The 21,683-nt window shown below is 37.5% G+C and overlaps 1 protein-coding gene across 5 annotated transcripts; it reads left to right on the top strand.

Moving 5' to 3' along the window:
* The first annotated feature begins 681 nt into the window (after positions 1 to 681).
* Positions 682 to 21,159, top strand: CABYR (calcium binding tyrosine phosphorylation regulated). 5 transcript variants are annotated; one of them, XM_051970330.1, is made up of 6 exons: positions 682 to 1,008; positions 3,077 to 3,179; positions 3,300 to 3,498; positions 3,614 to 3,667; positions 16,613 to 18,043; positions 20,395 to 21,159. In XM_051970330.1, exons 2-6 carry the CDS (start codon positions 3,153 to 3,155, stop codon positions 20,997 to 20,999), a joined length of 2,316 nt encoding a protein of 771 aa, XP_051826290.1. In that variant the 5' UTR covers positions 682 to 1,008; positions 3,077 to 3,152; the 3' UTR covers positions 21,000 to 21,159. The 5 variants fall into 5 exon arrangements, with proteins under 5 accessions (XP_051826290.1, XP_051826291.1, XP_051826289.1 ...); XM_051970329.1 differs by lacking the exon at positions 682 to 1,008 and adding an exon at positions 1,015 to 1,484; XM_051970333.1 differs by lacking the exon at positions 682 to 1,008 and adding an exon at positions 1,018 to 1,484 and having other exon boundaries at positions 16,613 to 16,960.
* Positions 21,160 to 21,683: the final 524 nt, after the last annotated feature.

Below are 21,683 nucleotides of genomic sequence, written 5' to 3'. Positions count from 1 at the left end.
GCTGGTGGTCGGGGTGGGTGTGGGGAGATTATATAATTAGAAATTTCTTTGCAAAATCTGATGGAGAGAGAAGAGAGAGGAAAGAGAAAAGAGAGAGGAGAGAAATAGAGAAGAGAGAGAAACAGAGGAGAGAGAGAGAAGGGAGAGATGAAAGAGGAGAAAGAAAGAGAGGAGAGAGACAGAGAAGAGAGAGAGGAGAGAGATGAAAGAGAAGAGAGAGAGAGAGAGAAGAGGAGAGGAGGAGACAGAGAGAGAGAGAGAAAAGAGGAGAGGAGAGGAGGAGAGAGGAGAGAAGAGAGAAACAGAGGAGAAAGAAGAGAGAGAGGAGAAAGGAGAGAGAGAGAGGAGAAAGAAGAGAGAAAGGAGAGAGGAGAGGGGGAAGGGAGAGAGAGGGGGGAAGGAGAGGAGAGAGAGAGAAGAGAGGAGAGAGAGGAGAGAGAGAGCGAGGAGAGAGAAGAGAGAGAGAGAAAGAGAAGAGAAAAGGAGAGAGGAGAAGAGGAAGAGAGTGGAGAGAGAGAGAGGAGAGAGAGAGAGAGAGAGAGAGAGAGAAAAGAAAGAGAAGAGAAAAGGAGAGAGGAGAAGAGGAAGAGAGAGAGAGAGAAGAGAGAGAGAGAGAAAAGAAAGAGAAGAGAAGAGAAGAGAAGAGAAGAGAGAGAGAGAAGAGAAGAGAAGAGAAGAGAAGAGAAGAGAAGAGAAGAGGAGAGGAGAAGAGAAGAGAAAAGAAGAGAGGAGAGGAGAGAGCACGCTTCAGATCCAGAGTTTATAAACATCAGGAGTCAACAGGAACCTTTAGAAATGTACCATATTATCATTTTTATACTTCCTCTTAACTTTCTATCAAGAGAAACTTGTGGAGGAAGGTGGTTTGTTAACTGTAGTGACATGTTTTTTTAAAAAAAATTGTTTTGCTCACTTTCTTGTATACCACAACAGACACTGGCACAGATGATTTATTTAAGAGTTACCAAGGGGAAGATGGACCTTTTCTCCAAAGTAGAGTAGATTGAAGTAAGTATAATAAAGTTTGCGCCTTTCTCCTTTTAAAAAATGAAAACTTATCTCATTATTGCCTGGCAAATAACGAATGAGTGCATAGCTGTCTTGCCATCTCCCTTGACTCCAACATTCCTTAGGAATTTCCTTTTTACTTCCCCGCCTGGCAAGTGCACAGGTACCCTAATGTACATTAAAGAAAGTGAGTCTGTCCGAGAATTTTAAGAAAACTCCGGGCAACTGATGCGTGTTCCCTCTTGTGCTTGGAGCTTTCTCATTGGCCCTGGCCCCCCACGACCCCTCCCCCTTTTCATTGGTGACAGGGTAGTCGGAGCCAGTGGACCGCGAGACCATTGTGACAGTACTGACCTCTCACTGGGAGGCCCCGCCCCTGCTGGTATAAAAAGTCCGGCTTGCGTTGCGCCTCCTTACAGGAGCCGCCGGCAAGGGGGCAACGAGGAATCGCTTAGAGCGTAGCTGAGAAGGAAAAGGTGTGCGAGAGTCCGGAGAGAAAAGAAAGACTTAGAGAGGGCGGGGGAAACTCCCTGCCCTCGGGGATGCGAGTGTCCCTTGGAGGGATGCGCCGTGTGGGCTTCGCAGGAGCCTCAGGAAGGGACGGGGATGGCTGGGGGGGACACCGGCGGGCCTTGGCCGGGAGGAAGGGATTGAGGCTTTGGGTGTGATGGGTGGGTGGGAAGTGTCCCCATAGCGCATGGAGGTCGCAGGGGTTGGGTGACTCGGGAGGCGGCCCAGGAGGGGCCAGGACGAAGAAGCCGGCAAAATTACCGCCTATGAGGGTTGGAGTTGGATTGGTTCAATGCTTTTATGTAGAAAAGGAATTAATGTAAAATCAGCGACTTCGAACAAAAAAAAACACTTGCAAAAAGAAAAACCAAACTAATTAACTTAATGGCTAAAAAAAAGTGAGACTAAAACAATCAAGACTCGGAAAAGGAATGGATTTTTGGGGGGCTTCTTTTCCCAGAAAGGCCTCATCTATAAAATACCTCCCAGACAAATTTTTAGAAAGGTGGGGGGGAAAAAAACAAATCTAGACCTGGGCTGAATACTAGTTTGTTGCTATTTTTGAATATTTTAGGTTTTATTTGGTTTTTTGCTTTAAAAAAAAAAAACTGAGTCATATAAGAAAGGCAAGATTTGGCATCTTTTTTTTTTTTCACGTGAGAACTAAAACCTCACTATTTTTCCCGTTTTGTGTGTCAATTATATAGGGCCTTTGCTTTTGTCCCGTTCGGAGCAAAGAGCTAATTTAATGACATGAAACTATAAAAATAAATTTGCCAGTCCTCTGCTCTCCGCACCTTCACGCTCACCTTTTCCCCCTCAATGCTCTTAGGTCAGCTTTTTCTCCAAGCTGACTAATTAGCAAAGTATAAGATCTAACCCTCATAGTTTGTTGTCCATACACTGACCAAAAAGGGGTGGGGTGAGGCTGCTTTTTTTGTATGTCAAGAATTTTTTTAAAGAACTTTTTAAATGTTATTTTGTTAAGTAACTCCATAGTTTTAAGAAGCTTAAAATTTTTAAAGGTTAACCATCATCCTCCAAGGCCAGTATGAAAACCCTATTTCTAAGAGTAATGTGAAATTTGTTTTTAAATAGCTAGTATTTTTGCTATTTCAAGATGCTCTGATATTAATGTATCAGCAACATCTGCTTTTGTCATCAAGGAAGATAACACAGAGAAGGCTGTGGGTGGGGCTCACTAATATAGCCATAATAAGAATGGGGGAAAAGGAGAGGGGGAAAAATGTTAGGAGGGGAGGGAGTTTGGAAGGGGGAAGAAAACAGAAGAAAATATGGTATCAGTGACATGCTAATAATATGCCTGCTCTGCCAATAATACAAAAATGGGGTTAATCTAACTCATAACAATACATTTACTGTGAAATAAGGAGGAAGTGACTCTTCATTCTTTTGGAGCCCTTTGTTGTGCTTGAGTAAGTTACTTTCCATGGTGGAGAATCACTTTATTCATACTGGCAAAGGTGAGAGATGATATTCCGGAATATTTTTTTTAGAAGAAAAAAAAGAATTATTTACTGTTGCTTTTTTCACGTAGAAAACTACTTGTTTCAAGCCTTACCCTGCCTTTTCCTTATTTGAACCATCAGCAAGATCAACACATAAAACCAAAGATGAATGTCTACAAATTTGAAATGAAGGTAGTAATTATAATAGGAGGTTGATTCATTCATAGAAATTTCATTCATAGCATTTGGTCATAAGGGAGTATTATTTGTTCATAGAAAACACATTTATGACTTTATTTCTCTTTATTATAGCTGAGAGATTGTAATCAAATAACAACGTCAGCATCAGCACCATCGACCAAAATGATTGCTTCGAAACCCAGGCTTGTGGTTCCTTATGGCCTGAAGACTCTACTAGAAGGAGTTAGCAGAGCCATTCTCAAAACCAATCCAGGGAACATCACACAATTTGCAGCTCTTTATTTTAAAGAGCTTATTTTGTTCAGAGAAGGTTTGTTTCTTGCTTTTTAAATGTAAGCTTCTTTTAGTTATTACTTGGCAAATCCCCAAAGCATGTGGTGTAAGGCACTAATCGTCTTTTTCTTTTTTTTTTTTTTTCCGTTTAGCAAATTCTTCATTGGATATAAAAGACTTGGTTAAACAATTTCATCAGATCAAAGGTAAGAGAATTTTGCTTATTATGACTCCTAGATTTTTAATAGTGTAAATTATTTGCATTACCCATTGTAAAACAGAATTTCTCAGTCCTTAAAAAAAATCACATTTTCAATTACAATTTTAAAAAATCTTTAGTGAGATAAAGAATTTAGATTTTAACCATTATTAAAGACCTAACAATGTTAAAAATGTCCTTTTTTAAAAGAAGATTTGTGAAGGGGATGCTTTAGCCCCTTATACATTTTTCCGATGATGAGTTAAATAAAAAGTCTATAAGAAAACCTTTTCAGGAATTTAAACTTGTTCAATAATTTTACTATGAGTATTATTGGATTATCACTAACTTCAGGTCTTTGCAGATTGATGATATATCAGGGAACAAAAAGAACATTGGCAGAAATGAAAATATTTCCTTAAATAAGTGGAATAGCATCCACAAATAGAAGCTGATTCAATATCAATGCCATTTTTTCCTTGATTGTCAGAGAAAAAAGATTCTTTAACTCATGTAAATTAACAAGATAGGGGGTTGTCACGTGATTTGCATGATCAAATCATGGCCAATTAATAAAAAAAAAATTTCAAGGCATGCATGGGTGATATTGCAGCTTTTTTTGTTTTGCTTTTTTTTTTTTCAATTTTAAAAATATCTGAAGTAGCAGGTTCAGATGCAAGTAATAGTACATAGGTTCTGATTTACAGGTTTGGCTTTCAGAAAGCTTTCTGAAAGCCTAGAATTTAACTCCTCTTTAACCTTTCCCAAACCTGTAAATTATTAATTATAATAGAATTTTGGATAAGAGGGTGTAGGGGACAGAATGTAATTTGCAGAGATCAGTTTGTTATGGATTAATATAATAGCCTAATGGAGAAATTTATATTTTGGCTACTGTGAGGACAGAGTTGATTATATAATTATCAAGTAGTATTTCAAAAAATATAATAGTAATATCTGCAACATATGCATTCACTTTTAAATCTGTATTACAAATAGTAAATAGCTCACATTTTGCAAAATTTATGTAATAAGCATTTAAGTGATTTATTGAATTTTGATCCTCAACACAAATATATGTAATTAAGATGAGGAAAATAATAAATACAGCAATAATAACAATAATAATAATGCTACATAAAAAGTGCATGCTTTTAAGGTTTACAAAAAGCACTTTTTTTACAATATTATTATTTGGAAACTTGCAGCTCAGGAAATTTAGTACTTAATTTCTTCCAAGTACAGTTTTAGCTCCTTTTTTTTTTTAAATAACTATTTTTTCATATCCGTCCATAGGCCTTCAAGGCCCCATGTAAACAGACCAATATGCATTAATACTGTTAAGTATAATTTACTGGTGAAACCTAATCCTAGTGTCTGAGGCATTTAAACCCAGGTTCTTGACTCCCAAGTCCAGCCACCACATCTTGTGGTGTCACTGTCAGTACATTTTTACTGACTCTTAATTGAGTTAAAAAACAAGTAGCGTGGCCAGTGGTAGGGTAGTGCCTTTTTATTTAGATTACAGAGAATGGAATTTCTCCAGGAAAAAAGCATTGAGGATCATCCCTTACCCCTCTATATAAGCTATATGTGAAATGTAAAGGTATACATTTATTTATATATGGGTGTTTAAGGCACATATCGTAGATAAAATTTGTTCACTAATTGATATAGGAATACTGTAAAAAATTATTCATTAATTAATATGAACACTTATTGTAAAAGTTTCATCTATGGTAAATATGTAACATTTAACTCCAAAGGATCAAAATACATTCCCAATTTTTTAAGTAAATTTCTAGGCCTTTGGGGGAGGAAGGGGGGTATTTTCTTGTGGGGAGCAATCATAAAGAGAATTTGAATCAAATACTAGATTCTAGGAGTCAGATAGCTGAACCACTTGTATTAAACTCACTTGGATTTCACTTTGAGGAGATAGCATCATAGCATCCTCAGTCTAACCCCCTAAGTCAGAAAAATTATTGTTTTGAAGCTAAGTGAAATCATTGTTTTTTCCAAAAAAAAATTGTAAAGTTCAAATATAGTCACAAATGTAAATATCAACTTATGAATATTGATGACAACAATACACATACATACATATACACACTCACACCCATACACACATACACATATTTCCTATCCCTGCTGCCTCTTTAAGTAAATTCTGCTCCATAACTTGCCTTGCTATTACTTACTTCCCACCACCCATAGATCCCTCCCTTTTCTTTCCTCACCCTGTGCTTCCCCATCTTCCCATCCCTCTTCCTTTAATACTTCATAGATTTTGGAAGTTGCTATACCCTTCATGGTGTATATGTAGTATTGTCTATTGAATTCATTGCCTGTGAGCAGATTTTTTCAGCCCTCTTCCCCGTCTCTAATGCCTGCCTCTGTTCTTCTGCTGCACCTCATTTGTATAATATGCTTACTATTTTTACCTTTACTCTGCTAACCTTTCTTTTGAGCTACCCTATTGTTGATGTGAATCTTAAATATATAGTATACATTTTTTCTATGTAAAAAAAAGCAATTTGTCCATGTTTAAACAATTTGCCCAATGTTAAGTTCCCTTAAAATTAATCTTTCATATTGACTCTTATATGTTAAATTTTCTGTTACATTCGAATTTGGTAGATAGAAAATCTTGAAAATCTACAAGTTTGTTGAAGGGCCATTCTCATTCCAAAATTATAGATAATTTTGCTGGATATGATATTCTTGGCTGCAGGCCTACTTCTTTTTAATGTCGATAGATGTGACTCTAGGACCCACATGTTGGTCTTTGATTGTAGTTGCTGATAAGTCTTGTAAATTCTAATTGTAGCTCTACCATATTTGAATTTTTTTCTTGATTTTTGCAAAATTTTCTCTTTGATCTGGGGGTTTCGAAATTTGGCAATAATATTCCTCTGTGTTTTCCACAAAGGATCTCTTTGAAGTGGGGATTGGTGGATTTTTTTCTATCTATTTTCCCCTCATATTCTATCATTCCAGGACAATTTTCTTGAATTATTCCCTGCATTGTTATGCCAAGGTTCTTTTTTGGTCCCAATTTTCTAGCAGTCCAATTATTATTGTGTTTTTTCTTCTTGATGTTTTCCACATCTATCATTTTTCTTATGAGATGTTTCACATTCTGTTTTGTTTTCTTATTCTTTATAATGTTTTGTTATTTCTTGATCTCTCATAGCTTCATTGGCTGCTTCTCCTACAAATTTTCCTTGGCCAGGGAGCTATTTCACATTACTCTTTAGGGTAATTTTTTTTTTCATACTAAAGTGTTCTCCTCTGAAAATGAATCTTGCCCTGGTCTTCCCTGTTTCTACGATATGTTTCAATGATGGGGATTTTTCTTCTTTGCCAATTCAATTCTTAAAATGAGAGTGTAAACATCTTTAATTGTGGGGTGTGGAAGACCAGAAACACCAAACTTCACCCCTCTGCAAGTGTCTGCAACTAGCAATGACCCTTTCCCACTGTCTCTGCACTTAATTGAGTACTAGTTGCTTCTCACCTAATGCCACACCTCAGCAGCGGGGCCTGTTCTTCCCAATCAGCAGAGGTTCACTCAATCTTCCCAGACTCAAACCCCAGTATGGGGTTTGACAGTCTGGGCGGTAAAAGTTTCTGTGATGTCTGTTGAAGGCTGCAGCCACACCCAACTCATCCACTTGGTTTTTCTGTGGAGCCAGTCCATAGGTGTTTGGACTTCAGAAGATGAATCCCCAGCCCGGGGTTTTTTCTCCAGATCTTGGGTTGTATCTGGAGGACTGACCTCTATTTTGCCCTAACTTGTCTTGTTTTTTCACCAGTCTGGTTGCTCTGAGGCTGTGGGGGAAATCAGGACAGCTTGAAATTTACCAACCTGTACTCCACCATCTTCTCAGAATCATACTTTATGAAGAGCTTTTAAAAAAATTTTTAACAGAGGAGTTGATTTTAAAAAGAGGAGATTCAGGATTTCCTACTATAGTTTACTGAATACCCTCCCCACCCCCAGCAAGTGAAAAAGACCTTGAGCCTTGTCTATTAGAAAAATCACTTTGACAAACTATATGGAAGGTTGGATTTTGTTGAGAATATTGGAGAATTCAAAAAATCAATTAGGTCTATGAGCATACAAACTAGGTGTGAAAGAGGGAGCTAATATTAATACATGACACTTTTAAGCACTTTAAAAACAGACATTATCTCATTAGGAGGTAACATTTGTGTACAATCCATTGATTGCTGTTGCCTATCAGCAACCCCTAGGGAAGCACTTGCCTTGAAAAAAATTTTTGATCAAGGTATACATTTGAACAAGGATACAAGACATATCCCTGCAGTGCAAGTCAAGACTTTCTAAATCCTTTTATATCTGGGGCCTATTGGATGACTTGTTTGTGCCCTTTAATGAAAGAAAATGGGTTATGCCCTGATAAGCAGACATTCAAAAATACTGTTTTGTTGTTCAGCAGGATGGAGAAAGGATAAAAATAGAATTGCCATGGCATAACTAATGAGTTCTTTGTGTGTCAAACCGAAGAGGGTAGGGATAGGTAAAACTTGGTAACAATTTTGGAATCTAAACTGGACCTGGTCCTAGAAAGGATATGAACATTTAAATGCCTGTGATATACCTAGCTAAGCTTAGGCTTGGGAAAACAAATTGGAGGGAGAAAAATCTTGTGGAAGGAGCAGAGGGTCCACAAGGCAATGCTTTGAAAAGTTTTAAGGCTCCTAGTAGCAGAGTAAGGTCTAAAATGGGAAAAGATTGCAAAGCCCTTAATTACCCTGATGGATATGTGGAGAGAGCCTAATTCCAATGATGAGTATGAGTATCAACATCCTCAGAAGTAGTGGTATTTCATGTCATGAAGTTTTGCTACAACGTTGTTTTGTTTTTGAAAGCAACAACATTGTATTTTCTGGTTCAATAAATGGTATTTGTGGGGGAATCCAAAGCTGAAAGTCCTTGGTGTGGTTCTTGGCAGAATTTTAGTGTATGAGTGGATAGGATACTGCCAGGCTTGGAAATCAGAGATAACTTGGGTTCAAATCACTCCTCAGATGCTTTACTAGACTGGGTCAAGTAACCTTGGAAGTCTTCACTTTATTTCTTTGGACCTGAGTTTCTTCCTCTAAAGTGAAGGAGTTAATAGTTTATTTCATTTAAAGCTTCTAAATCTATCTATGTAGGAGCAGTTTTGGAGTTGAAGAACTTATTGGTGTAGGGGGATACTATTAATTAAAAAAAAAAAAAAAACCTACTTTAGGATTTCATCATCCTCTTTTGCAACTTTTGAAGTCCCCATATAATACATGTTGTATGAAGGAGTACTGATCCTCAAAGTAGATAGCCAATATAAATGCTGGTGAATCCCAGGAAACGATGTCATGGCCTTTCTTGAAGTGAGGCCATTGGTCACATAACTTGCCCCTTGTCTATTTTGATTCTCTTGATTTGATATAAAAGCTAGTTAATTTGCATGATTGCTTTATGGAGAATAAGAGAATATTTTTCTTACTTAAAGATGAGTTGAATTGGTCCTTTTTGATTAGCAGTGAAAACATGTTGCATTTGCTCATCTTTGTTCTTGAGTTTGAGCAGACAAATAGCATACAAGATGCCATTGGGCATTGTTTGATGATTGGTATTTGACTGTGACTTATAGGAAATCTTAGCTCACTCCAAAAGATATCATGGTATTCAGAACGTCTAGATAGATTGTAGATGGGTCTGTGGAACGAAAGATGATGAAATTATTATATATGCATATAATATGCAAAAATAGTATTTTGGTTCCAACTCAAATCTCAATCTGTAGCTCTGTCCACTGGTTGCTACTATCTTTCTTTTTTAATAGAAAAAAACAAATGTGCTTGTCTAATTAAGAATTTTGAAAGAACTAAAAAAAGGCCTTCATTTGTCTACATATAAATATATAAATAATCCAGTTTTAGTTTGGGTATGAAAAGATATGTTTTGAACTTATTGAGAGAATTTATTTAAGCTATTTAATGGGATGGTTGAACAAAGTTGTCTCCATAGTCATATCTTTTACATACATTGCCTTGTGTTTATTTTTATATACATGGAGGTACTTTGCTGCATAGAGAAATTTCAAAAGCCATGTATATCTTATTTGAATTTGATATCTTTGCTTTTTTTTTTTTTAACAATACTTTTTTTTTTAAATCGGTATATTTTCAGAACTTGCTGTTGGGTTTATATGATTCAGATGTAGGCTGCTATTTAAAAAAAACTCCTAAAAGTCATAATTATGTTTTCCATAAGGTTGCCCCTAGTTGTGTAGATGGAGTTTAATGAAAATTTCATAGAAATGATAGGCCACTGAAAATTATTTTGTCAGCTTATCTCAGCTTTGCCTATCTTTGGAAAAGCAAAAGCATACATTGCCATTATGATAGGATACACTTTTTCATCAGCAGGGCTGAAGAGATGATCTTAGAAGTTTCTTTACAATTTTAAATCCTGTTGGTATTATGATTATGCCTTGGGGCAACAAAACTTTTTAATGGAGTTGTTAGCAGAATTCTCTTTTCACTAAATATTGGATAAGCTGGCTCTGAATAGAAATCCAGTTGTGCATGTTTTTAGGCAAGGATGAAACAATCTCCACTTGTAGAGCCAGGCAATCAATAGGTGTGGGAGGTGGAGTGCATAGGAGCACCCAAAATTGAATCACAGTATCACGCTTCAATCACACAACTTAATGTTGCAAATTTTTATCTTTTCCCCTAGTTCAGATAGGACTAGTGTGCTTTGTTATGTCTGCTACTGGGGGATTCCCGCCCCTCCTTTTTTAGTCTTTCTTTCCCTGTAAAAGACTTGTCTTGGATGTAACCTTTGGATGAAATTTTGAATTTGGAATCTAAAAGTTTCATTAGATATGGGTTAGTCTTCTCAAGATAACACTTTAGTACAAATGAGAGTTGTGTGTATTCATGTTTCTTAAAAAAAAAAATCCTTAAATTTATTTTACATGAATTTATTTATAAATCACTAAGACTTTTTTGAAACCTTAAGAGAGTGGATCATGTATGATTTTGGCTTCTATTCATTATCATGATATATGTAACTAAAAGCCAGAGGATTATTATGCATTTTTCCATTATTGTATTTGTTCATGCTTTGAGGTTGGTTGGAAGACGCTTTGGGCCGGTATCTTTGACAGCCTTCGGTCAGTTGCACACATTGAGTTTGTATTTTGTATTATGACACTGTGTGTGTATGGGGATTACAAAGAAAGCAAAAATAATCCTTGACCTCAAGAAACTAATATTCCAGAATAAAATGCAAAATCCTCTGGTTTTTAATTATATATATCATGATATACAATATATACACATAATTTATTGATTATACATATATATGTTATGTGTATAAAATTCTGGTACATATATATTTTCATGTTGTTTCCCATATTAAATTATGAAAATCAGGGAATTATCAATGCCTTTCTTTTTATTCCCAATGCTTAATATAGTTCCTGGCACATAATAGTGCTTAATAAATACTCATTGACATTCTATGTGATCCTGAAATAATAGAGCATTATTGGAAATATTTATTAGAAGACCATAACATGGGCAGAGCTACACTTTAGGAAAATCACTTTCACATCTTAGTAAAAAAAAATGGACTGAAATTCAGGGAGGCAAATGAATTAGAAGGTCTACTATAATTTGATTGACAGCCTTTCTGAAATATGATAGCAATTGTGTGAGTAGAGAGTTAGACAGATGTTATGAAAGATACAAATGACAAGATTTTTAATGGATTTTTGGTTATGCAATGTAGAGGGCAGAGTCTGTGTCCAAGATGACACTGAAGTTGTTGTGAGCCTAGGACAATGGCATTTTCTAGAAAGTATTTGAAATTATTGTCAATATAACTCCTTTTTTCTGCTGTCTTCTTGGTCTTCTGCCCTTGGAATTCTGCTTCCTCTTGCTCCTTAAGCTTTGTCAAATAAACTCTGCTCTCAAACTGATCACCAAGATTTTAAATTTCATCCATTCATTAAAGAACTACTATTAAGGGTCTTTTATTTATTCATAGCTTCTTTGATATAGGTGATAGGAATTTAAAAAATGAAAAATGACAAAAGTTCCTTTTGTTCCTTGCCCCTCAAGTATCTTTATAATTCTTCCCATGTAGATAAAGCATGATGTATTCACAGGTAACTAAAAGGGCAATCTCATTGGCAATATATTTTCTGGAAATGTAAGGAACATGAGAAAACAGAATGGATACCCAGGCATGGGTTCTGTCGATAAAAAGTTATAACTATAAAAAAAAAGAAAAAAGAATGGAGAGTTAGGGGGGAAATGAGAAAAGGTGGGTTGTAGAGGAGGAGAGGAATTAGTAGGGAAAAAACATTTTGCAAATTATATGCGAGATGACTGAGTTGCCTGTGTAAAGACTTGGAGGTAGGTTGATAAATCTACATTAAGTAAATGAATGAAATTCTGAGGAATAAAGAGAAAAAGAGTCCAAGAGGAAAATTTATGTTTAGGATTAGAGAGAGAAAAAGACAGAAACTGAATATGGTGGTGAAAAAGCCCTAAAAGAAAAGGAAAAAAAAAAAGCCCTAAAAGCAAGCAACCCAAGTCGAACTTGATCAAGGTAGATTGGTTCAATTATTGGTTCAATTGTATAGCTAGCCTTAAATTGTCAGGCTAAAATTTATATTTTATCCAAGAGGAATAATTTTATGTATTCACAGGAAATCAGTGAAAGTTTTGAGGGAAGAGTTATGAATTAAGTAATATTATTTTGGTACCCATGTGAAGGATAGATAAGAAAAGGAAGAGAGGACTGAGTCAGGGAGAACATTTTGTAGGTTCTTAGCCCATGTGAAAATTTTGGGGGAAATGCACTCCAAAAAGCAGCTTTTTGAGCAAAGAGATATATAAATGAGTTAAAGTAATTAAAGAATCCTGCTTTGGATTAAAGTATTTTAGATGTTTTGAACCTGCTGTTTTATTATCATTATTTTTCTTACTTTACAATATCTCTCACACATATATGAGTTGTCACCAAGACTCATCTGGTGTTTAAAGTTCTTCACAAGACCTGATCTTTTCAGTGTTTTTCAACACACACACACACACACACACACACACACACACACACACACCCCTCCTTGCTGTCCTTGACAGCATCTTTCCCATTTTTATGTCTTGACATAGAAAACAAACAGTCTCTTTTCATCTAGAGGACCCATTAGCTTCTCTGGATTTCCTTCAAGACTCAGCTTAAATCCTATATGGGAGGAGGCTTTTTCTTGATTTCCCTGTACCTGTACTCCTTGTATAATCTTGGGATAGTTTCTTTCTCTGGAACTTAATTTCCTCATCTTGAAAATGAGGGAGGTATATCAGATGGCCTCTGAGGTTTGTTCTAGCACTAACAGTTATGATTTCTATGATTTTATTTGCCTTATCTTTAAACATTTATAAAATAATCCTTGTGAAATTTTAAATTTTTTCAATGGAAATTTTAACTACTACAATCAAATCTAATTCTGCTGTCAAATCAGAAATGGTCCAAAAATTCATGGAGCTTCAGAATGAGCAGGTTATTTACTTGCAATAGACTTTTAAGTAGTGTTTCTCCCCCTCTCCCCCCAAAAAAACATTCAATCTGGAAAAAAGTACAAGACTGCCTCTTTTGCATTTCCTCATTTATAAAATTAAAGGATTAGATTAGATTATTTTAAAGCCCCTTCAAACCATAATTAGATAGTATATTGTATATTCACTAAAGTACATTGTGTGTTCAGTCTTATCCCAGCCTTGTAATATATAAAATTATTGAGTGTGGCTGCATAGTTACTGAGGAATGAGGCAGAAATAATATCAAAGCTTTAGTATTTTTCTTTTTACAACATACCTTGAGAGTAGCACTTAAATTAAAGGTTTATTAGGTGTTTCAACTGATCAAATCAGTGTGCCTGATATTATTTTGTTTATTTTTTGAAAATACACTTATTTTTAACCTCCTTTTTAGATTTTGATACCCATTTAATGTTCCTTTCTCCATATCAGTGTGCCTGATATTATAATGATATTTATGTTTTGAAAATACATTTATTTTTAACATTCTTTTTAGATTTTGATTCTCTCCTTCCCTTCTATCTTCCTTGCACCACTCACTGAGAAGGCAATAAATGTGATATCAATTACATATTGAAATTGTGCAAACATATTTCCATATTTGCCATATTGCAAAAAAAAATTATACTTCAGTTTGTACTCAAAGTAAGTCTCTCTCTCTCTCTCTCTCTCTCTCTCTCTCTCTCTTTCTCTGTGAATATATGGCATTGGATTATATTTTATTTATTGAGTTCTTTGAAATTGTCTTCGATTATTATTCAGAATAGAGGCAAACATTTGACAATTGTTCATCATTATTACATTGCTGTTGCTTCTCAGTTCACTTTGCATCATTTCATATAAGTCTTGCCATATTTTTTTCCCTTGAAACTCTTATTTAGTTTCAGAAGTAGTACTTCATCAAAGTGATATGCAATTTTGGCTATAGCTGTTTTCACATTATTGTCATCCTAAGTTGGCGTTTTTATCTCTACTGACATTTTATTGTCATTTTTATTCATTTTTTTTCCTTTTGTTTCTTGACTTTGAACTTTAAGTTGGGCTCTGTTCACCTGAATAGGGGAGGCACTGTCCCATGCTTTAGGTTTTTTCAGTGCAAGTTCTGGGGAGAGTCTACAAGTTTTTGAAGTTTCCAAGAAGGTGGTGTGATCGAGGGAGAGGGATGTGTTCACGGTTTTCTTGGTCTGTGCTCTAAGTCTTTACCCAAAAGGGCTTCTGGTCCTCTTTAGCTTTAGCCTTAAGCACTATCCAATACCCTTCTTGGCCCCAGAACTGTGTCTTGTGACTGATCAGAGTCACCATAGCTTTCCTCTCTGCCCTGGACCTATAACTCTGAATTCTGTATATGAGCAATATAGTTTAATACCAACTGTACCCAATACCAACAATGGACCCTCTACAATCTCTCTGTCAAGTGTGCCCTCCCCTCCCTTTACAATCTCTGGACTAAGAGTACCTATATCCTATCTGGAGCATGGGGAAGTTTTGCTGTAAGGGTAATTTAGAAGTAGAAAGAAAAAATTGAAAATCCTTGGTTTTTAAGAGTTCTTACTTCTCAATAGGTATTAGAGTAAAGTTGACTTTAAATTGTTAAGAACATTTTCTTGGGTCCTGGACAAAACGTGTTTAGATATAACAATTTCTGGTTTTGTGGAAAACAGATACATTCAACCGGCAGAAACTACTTACAAATTACTGGACAAATATCAAAGGACTGCACAAATCAATCCAAGTTATTTATTGAATATAATAGTAGAGCTCTCCTAGCATACGTAGATAGTAGCCAATTGGCCTCTGTAGAAGAGATTGGGTTTAGTTGGGGGTGGGGTTGAAAGCATGGAAGATTTGCTGTTTTTCTTCTTGTTTTAACAGGAATAATTCATATGAATTATGTAGTTTTCTGTGAGTTGTCTGTGAAAGGATGAGGGTGCTAGGGAAATTCATGATGATGTCAGGAAGGGAATTGCCTATAAGTGCAGGTGGGAATATGTTGTTCTTTCCACGTAATTTAGATTTGGACTCAGGAAGAAGATGAGTGTTCTTGACTTCCAGACCTCTGCTTCTATCCATTGTGCCCCACAACTTGCATATTCGGGCACAATTTGGGGTTTTATTTCCTTATAATATTTCTACCATTTTGGAATTGTGAATGAATACAGCCACTGGAGAGCAATTTGGAACTATGCTCAAAAAGTTATCAAATTGTGCATACCCTTTCACCCAGAAGTGTTTCTTCTGGGCTTATATCTTAATGAGATCTTAAAAAAGAGAAAGAGACCCACATGTGCAAAAATGTGTGTGGCAGCCCTTTTTGTAGAAGCAAAAAACTGAAAACTAATTGGATGCCCATCAGTTGGAGAATGGTTGAATAAGTTAGAATGTTATGGAATATTATTGTTCTGTAAGAAACGATCAGCAGGATGATTTCAGAAAAGGCCTAGAGAGACTTATATGAACTGATGCTAAATGAAATGAGCATAACTCAGGATTTCAGCAACAAGATTAATATGTGATGATCAATTCTGATTGACATAGCTCTTCTCAAAAATGAGATGATTGAGACTAGTTCCAATGATCTTGTGATGATGAGAATCCTCTACACTTAGAGACCTGTGGGAACTAAGAGTGGATCACAACATAGAATTTTCACTTCTTTTGTTGTTGTTTACTTGAATTTTATTTTCTTTCTCATTTTCCCCTTTGTGATCTGATTCCTCTTGTGCAGCAAGATAATTGCATAAATACATATGTCTACCTTGGATTTATATATATTTTTTACCATGTTTAACATATTTTGGATTACTTGCCATCTAGGAGATATGGGGAGAAATTGGAATACAAGGTTTTGCAAGGGTATATAGTGACAAATTATCCTTGCATATGTTTTAAAAATAAAAAACTTCAATAAAAAATTTTCTACCATTTTATACCTCCATGTAAAAATGTAAATGTATGAATATAAATATAAAAGTCAATATAGCAAGCAAATATTTGTCTCTCAAGAGTTAGAGATGTTATCTCAGAGTGCTTTATTAAGGTGTCATAGAAATGTAAATGGTTATTATGTCTTAACTACAAATAAGTATTTTAGAAGCAAGAATGAGGAACAGCAGAAAAATGCCCTATTGGATGCTAGTTAATTCAGTTGTCCTAAGATGGTGAGACTCTTTGGAAATCCACGTGATGTCTGATGAAGACTACAAAAGTTCTGTTACACCATGAATGAAGTTTTAATGGTCTTGGGGGAGGTGAGGAAGCACAGCGCCCACCCTCTGACTCCTCTTCTAACTCGCCCTCCATTGTTTTTTTTCTGTTTCTGTAGTAGAGAAATGGTCAGAAGGAACAGCACAGAAGAAAGCAGAGTGTGCCAAAGAGCAAGAAACAAAAACTCTGTTTTGTGATGAACCCAGACAGAAAGAGAAGTCCACGGACACAGAGGAGGACAACATGACGGGCCCGTTGTTTAGCAATAAAACGACCCAGTTCCCATCAGTTCACACTGAACTCACCGAGGCCGAAGAGATAACTGAGTCAGTGAGTGAGCCCTCTCCCAAAGCATCCACCCCTAAGGTATCCACCCCACCATCTTCGCCATCTCCACTGGCAGCTGCTTCACCTGAATTCGCCTACGTCCCAGCCGACCCAGCACAGCTAGCTGCCCAGATGTTAGGTAACGTTTCATCTGTTCATTCTGAAGTGTTAATGGTGGATGTGGCAACAAGTATGCATTCTCTGCCCAATATGTACGTGTCCCTAGAGGCTGTTGAAGACCCAGGTTCCTCGGCCCGCCTTTCAGATAAAACGCCTCAGCTTCTGAGTCAGACATCCATTCGTGTAGAGTTAGGTTCCAAAGAAACTAAGGCTGAAACGTCCTCGGCTTCCTCAGTCCCCTTGCAGGGTGAACAAGACCTTCCTGCTCACGATCAAGCTCCTAACGTCCCTTTCCAGGCTGATAATGAAATAAGATCATCCATTCAATATATTTCACCTGAATTGAATGAGCCTGAGACCGAAGGAGCAGCTTTTGTAGAGCAAATATCGGAGCACATAATAATCCCTTTTGATGAACCATCAGAAGGCCAAATTCAGATAGATCGAAAGACAACCTCCGTGGTGTCTACAAAATCCATAGGCTCTAACCAAGAGGGGACCTCTGCAGGGTCTCTGAGGTCAGAGGCCTCTGCAAAGTCTCTCTCTGCAAAATCTGTGCACGCTGGAGGGTCTATAAAATCTGTGCACACTGCTGGAGGGTCTATAAAATCCCTGGAAATTGAGGGGTCTGTAAAATCCTTGCATACTGAGGGGTCTACAAAATCCTTGCGCACTGCTGAAGGATCTGTCAAATCCCTGCGCACTGCTGAAGGATCTCTAAAATCCTTGCATACTGAGGGGTCTGTAAAATCTGTGCACACTGCTGATGGGTCTGTAAAATCCCTGCGTGTTGAGGGTTCTGTTAAATCTGTGCATACTGAGGGTTCTGCAAAATCTGTTCATACTGAGGGGTCTAAAAAATCCGTGCACACTGAGGGTTCTGTAAAATCTGTACACGCTGAAGGTTCTGCAAAATCTGTGCGTGCTGAAGGGTCTGCAAAATCCATTCACTCTGCATCCCCGGAGGAAATCACAAATGTCAGTTCTGGGGGAACTCCAAAATCAGTACACTCTGCAGCTAGCGCCCCAGAAGGTGAAACGGATGTGCCAGAAGGGGAAGTCGAAGGGGAAGCAGCGCCTGAAGAAGGTTTGGTGCCTCAAGGTAAGAAAAACAGATATTTGTACAAAATTTATATTACAGGTTGACATATGGTATTAGCTTGCTGTAGTGTGTCTGGTTCATAAGGTCTTTAACTTCCATTGTATATTTTAAATGTCAATTCCTTTTAAATGCCTTGTTATGGTTTGAAATTTGACATTCACAGGAGTGATGGTTTTAAAAATCGAACCCAAGAAATATACCAGTTTTCGAAAGCCTTGCTCTGCAAATTTGTGGGGCTCATCAAGTTTATAAAATACAAAAACTGAATGGAGAGTGTGCTTTTGTTAAAGACTTGACCATCAGTTTGAAATTTCTCACTTCTGTGAAAGTAAAATATCTTCGATTGCAATGCATTTACATAGGTGGTGGCATTTAAATCTCCTCTTCAAAAATAGGGGGGAAATGGTGGTGTGTTCAACTGCTTTCGCACTGGGTCAGGAGAATTCTGCATCTGGGTTGGAGGAACTGGGGCAGGCATTAAGTTCCTCCCTTGTCCTCCCCCTTGCACTTGGGAAGATTTCTGCAGCTTAGTAAGCAACATAATAGTTGGATGGAGAGAGGGAAAGTTGGGGCAAGCTTTGAATTGCTGGGGACATCACAGATGACTTTGGTAACTAGAAGGACAGCCAAGTTCTTGTTCAAAGATTGATAACATGATTCAGGTGATTAGGCTGACGATCTTTGCCTCTCCTGAGGTATACTAATATCTAGCTTGTTTTCTCAGTTGCCAAATCATTTCTCATGTCTCCATCACATTCCTCATGTGCACTGATTTGCCCTTCATCTCGATCCAGCTTTATAAGGAGGTGATTTGCATCTCCTTAGCAGGACAGTTGCAGAAGTCCTTGGAATTTTTCCTCAGGGAAGGGACGTGCATGATCCAATCCCCCCATTCCCTTCTGCAGAATCTCTCCCAACCTGGGCTCCTAAAGGAGCCAAGTGTGACTAGGAAAGTGTTAGCAAAGCAGGTTTTTAGAAAAAAATATCAAATTCTGTTTGGCAATGTGAAAAGGGGTTCAGTACCGATGCAAAAGCAAAGCACAGTGCTGGGGTTTGTAGCATGTGGGACGGTCATTAGACTTGTGGCATTAGGCAGCACTTCCATCCCAAGTTCCTGTCTTCAAATGCTTAAGTATTTTTGAAGGAGAAAAAAAATGTTCTTACTTTTGAGCTGCCATTATTTGGCCAGGTTTTGTGGTCATCAGCTGTAAGAGGATATTTTTACTCATTGAGATTGAGCTATCAGAATATCCAGCACTTTAAAAAAATGAGATTTATCTCGTGTTTTCCTAGGACTCTGATAATTCAAACTGTTTTGTTGTTTAAAAGGAAGACCTGGCTTGTGTGCATAATATATGATTTAAAACTTAACAAAAGATCAGTTGAAAACATGTCCTTGACTGTTGAAAACATCATTCTCAGCATGTGCATAATGGGGCTTTTCCTTTACTGAAGGAAGGCTGCACTGGGGGGGTTAAAATCCCTGGTGTGGGGCTAAAGATGAAGTCGGCACACCAAGTAAAGCAAAACACTGGTTTACCTTCCCTTTTGGACGCATCGAGTCCACTTTCTCCTTCCCCTGTTCTGGGACTCAGTTTCCCAAGACAGCACATGTCTCCTCTAGGCAAACCAGAATTGACATGATAGGCCCTGACGGGTAGTAGAGATATCTGCCCATCCTCTGCCCAGCAGATTGTTTTACTGCCTCTCTGGAGCTATCATCTCAAGCCCTGCCTTTGCTGGAGGTGCTCTCTGGGGCACTGAGTCAGGGAGCATGGGTCATTTCATACGGAGTGGCGTATAAATGGGGAGAATCTGCGGTGCCAGTGGAGCCAGAATTTTGGTTCTGTCGTTTGGTAAAAGCGTCTGAAATATAGCCTCCAGTGCTGACTTCCTTCAGTGAGGAAATCGTCATTCTGCAGGTGCAATAATGGCACTAATGTTGTTTTCATTAGCTCAGCACCCTTCTCAGCTGATATTTTTGTAAAGCTGAATTTAATTATCAGTGTCCTGTCTGAGGACTCTGCAGAAGCCATGTCTGAAGTTTGCTTAAGCACAAAGGAAACAGGAACTTGGAATAAAAGGGGCCTCCTTAGCCACAACCCTCATGTCCCTGCTACTTCCTATGAGCCCCAATGCTGTTCTCCTTTTTCAACTGTGCAAAACTCCTCCTTTTTTCTTTCATGTTACCAAATACAATTCTTGTAGCTCTCTCTATAGCATGCTTTATGGCACAATAGCGTTATCACTTGTTGATATGTTAAAAAAAATTGCCAAGACATTTCTGTGCATAGCGCTTGATACAGAGACCAAACCTTTAATGCCTGCAAATTGTTTTTTGTTTTTTATAGCGATAGCAGCAAGTGAAGCAGGACAACCACCACCATATTCTAACATGTGGACCCTTTATTGTCTTACTGATATGAACCAACAAAGCCGCCCATCACCGCCACCTGCACCCGGGCCTTTTTCCCAAGCAACCCTCTATCTATCTAATGCTAAGGATCCACAGTTTCTGCAGCATCCACCGAAAGTTACTTCTCCAACTTATGTGATGATGGACGACTCCAAGAGGACCGGTGCCCCACCTTTTATTTTAGTAGGCTCAAATGTTCAGGAAACACAGGAGTGGAAACCTCTTCCTGGACATGCTGTTATTTCACAGCCAGATCCCTCAAAGAGATATACTGCAGTCCAAGTTCCCATAGCTGTTCCTACAGAACAGCAGAAATTCCAGAAACATACCCCCGCCCCCCAGAATGGTAGTTCTCCTCCAAATGGACAAGATCCCGCCAGGCCACAAAGCCCAGTTTTTCTTTCTGTTGCTATACCAATAGAAGAAGCAGCCAAAAAGGGGTCAGGATCTGGTGACAAACGGGCTCCCTTTGCAGGAAGTTACGGTATTGCTGGAGAAATTACCGTGACTACTGCTCACCTTCGCAGAACAGATACTTAAAATGGTAGATAAATTTCCCTGCCATTAGGGTATGATTTTTTGGAGGAAGTCTGGAAATCTTAACATTGAGCTTCAGAGTCTTGATTTGTTTCATCTAGAGAGTGACTTTTTTAAAAAAAAAAAAGAAAAAAGAAAATTAAATTGAATTGAGTCAAGTTAATGTGTGATGAGTTGGGATATATTCTTAACTTGTTCTATTCATTTGTCTCTCCAAACTTCCTCATTACCAATTGATATTAAATATACCCCTCAGTTGTTGCATATCAGGCCTGCAGCAAGAAACTCAGTACATAAAATAAGAGACAATCCAATAATGCACAAATTATCAAGTTATAACATGGCTCCTATTTCCAAGAAGCATATTGAGTGGGATAATTCACTTGAAACACTTTGAAAACAAGACAAAAATACGTGCTGCCACTTGAAAAAAAGGGGCATTATGATGAAAGAAAATGGAGAAATCTGCATGGGTAATAGAGAAGCTTTAATTTAGTATGAAAGATTTAGTTGACCCTTGAAAGGTGGGTAAAAATATGGGCAGGTTGGATTGAAATTAGGATGAACAAAGCCACAAAATAGGAAGGTTTTTTTTTTGGGGGGGGGGGGTGCGGGGAAGGATGATAAGGAGACTGGCCTGACTTTAGAGCAGGGTGCTTCTATTTGAAAACAAGTAAGAGAATAGTG

Source organism: Antechinus flavipes, chromosome 1 (genome assembly GCF_016432865.1).
Source record: "Antechinus flavipes isolate AdamAnt ecotype Samford, QLD, Australia chromosome 1, AdamAnt_v2, whole genome shotgun sequence".
NCBI lineage: Eukaryota > Metazoa > Chordata > Mammalia > Dasyuromorphia > Dasyuridae > Antechinus > Antechinus flavipes.
The sequence above is the reverse complement of the archived record's forward strand: the minus strand, read 5'-3'. Positions and strand labels throughout refer to the sequence as shown.

Bases quoted from the DNA above. Each gene is read 5' to 3' on its own strand.
- CABYR (XM_051970330.1), top strand. From the start codon at position 3,153: ATGAATGTCTACAAATTTGAAATGAAG. The intron at 3,180-3,299 runs GTAGTAATTATA...TCTTTATTATAG, and splicing joins TCTACAAATTTGAAATGAAG to CTGAGAGATTGTAATCAAAT. The intron at 18,044-20,394 runs GTAAGAAAAACA...TGTTTTTTATAG, and splicing joins AGAAGGTTTGGTGCCTCAAG to CGATAGCAGCAAGTGAAGCA.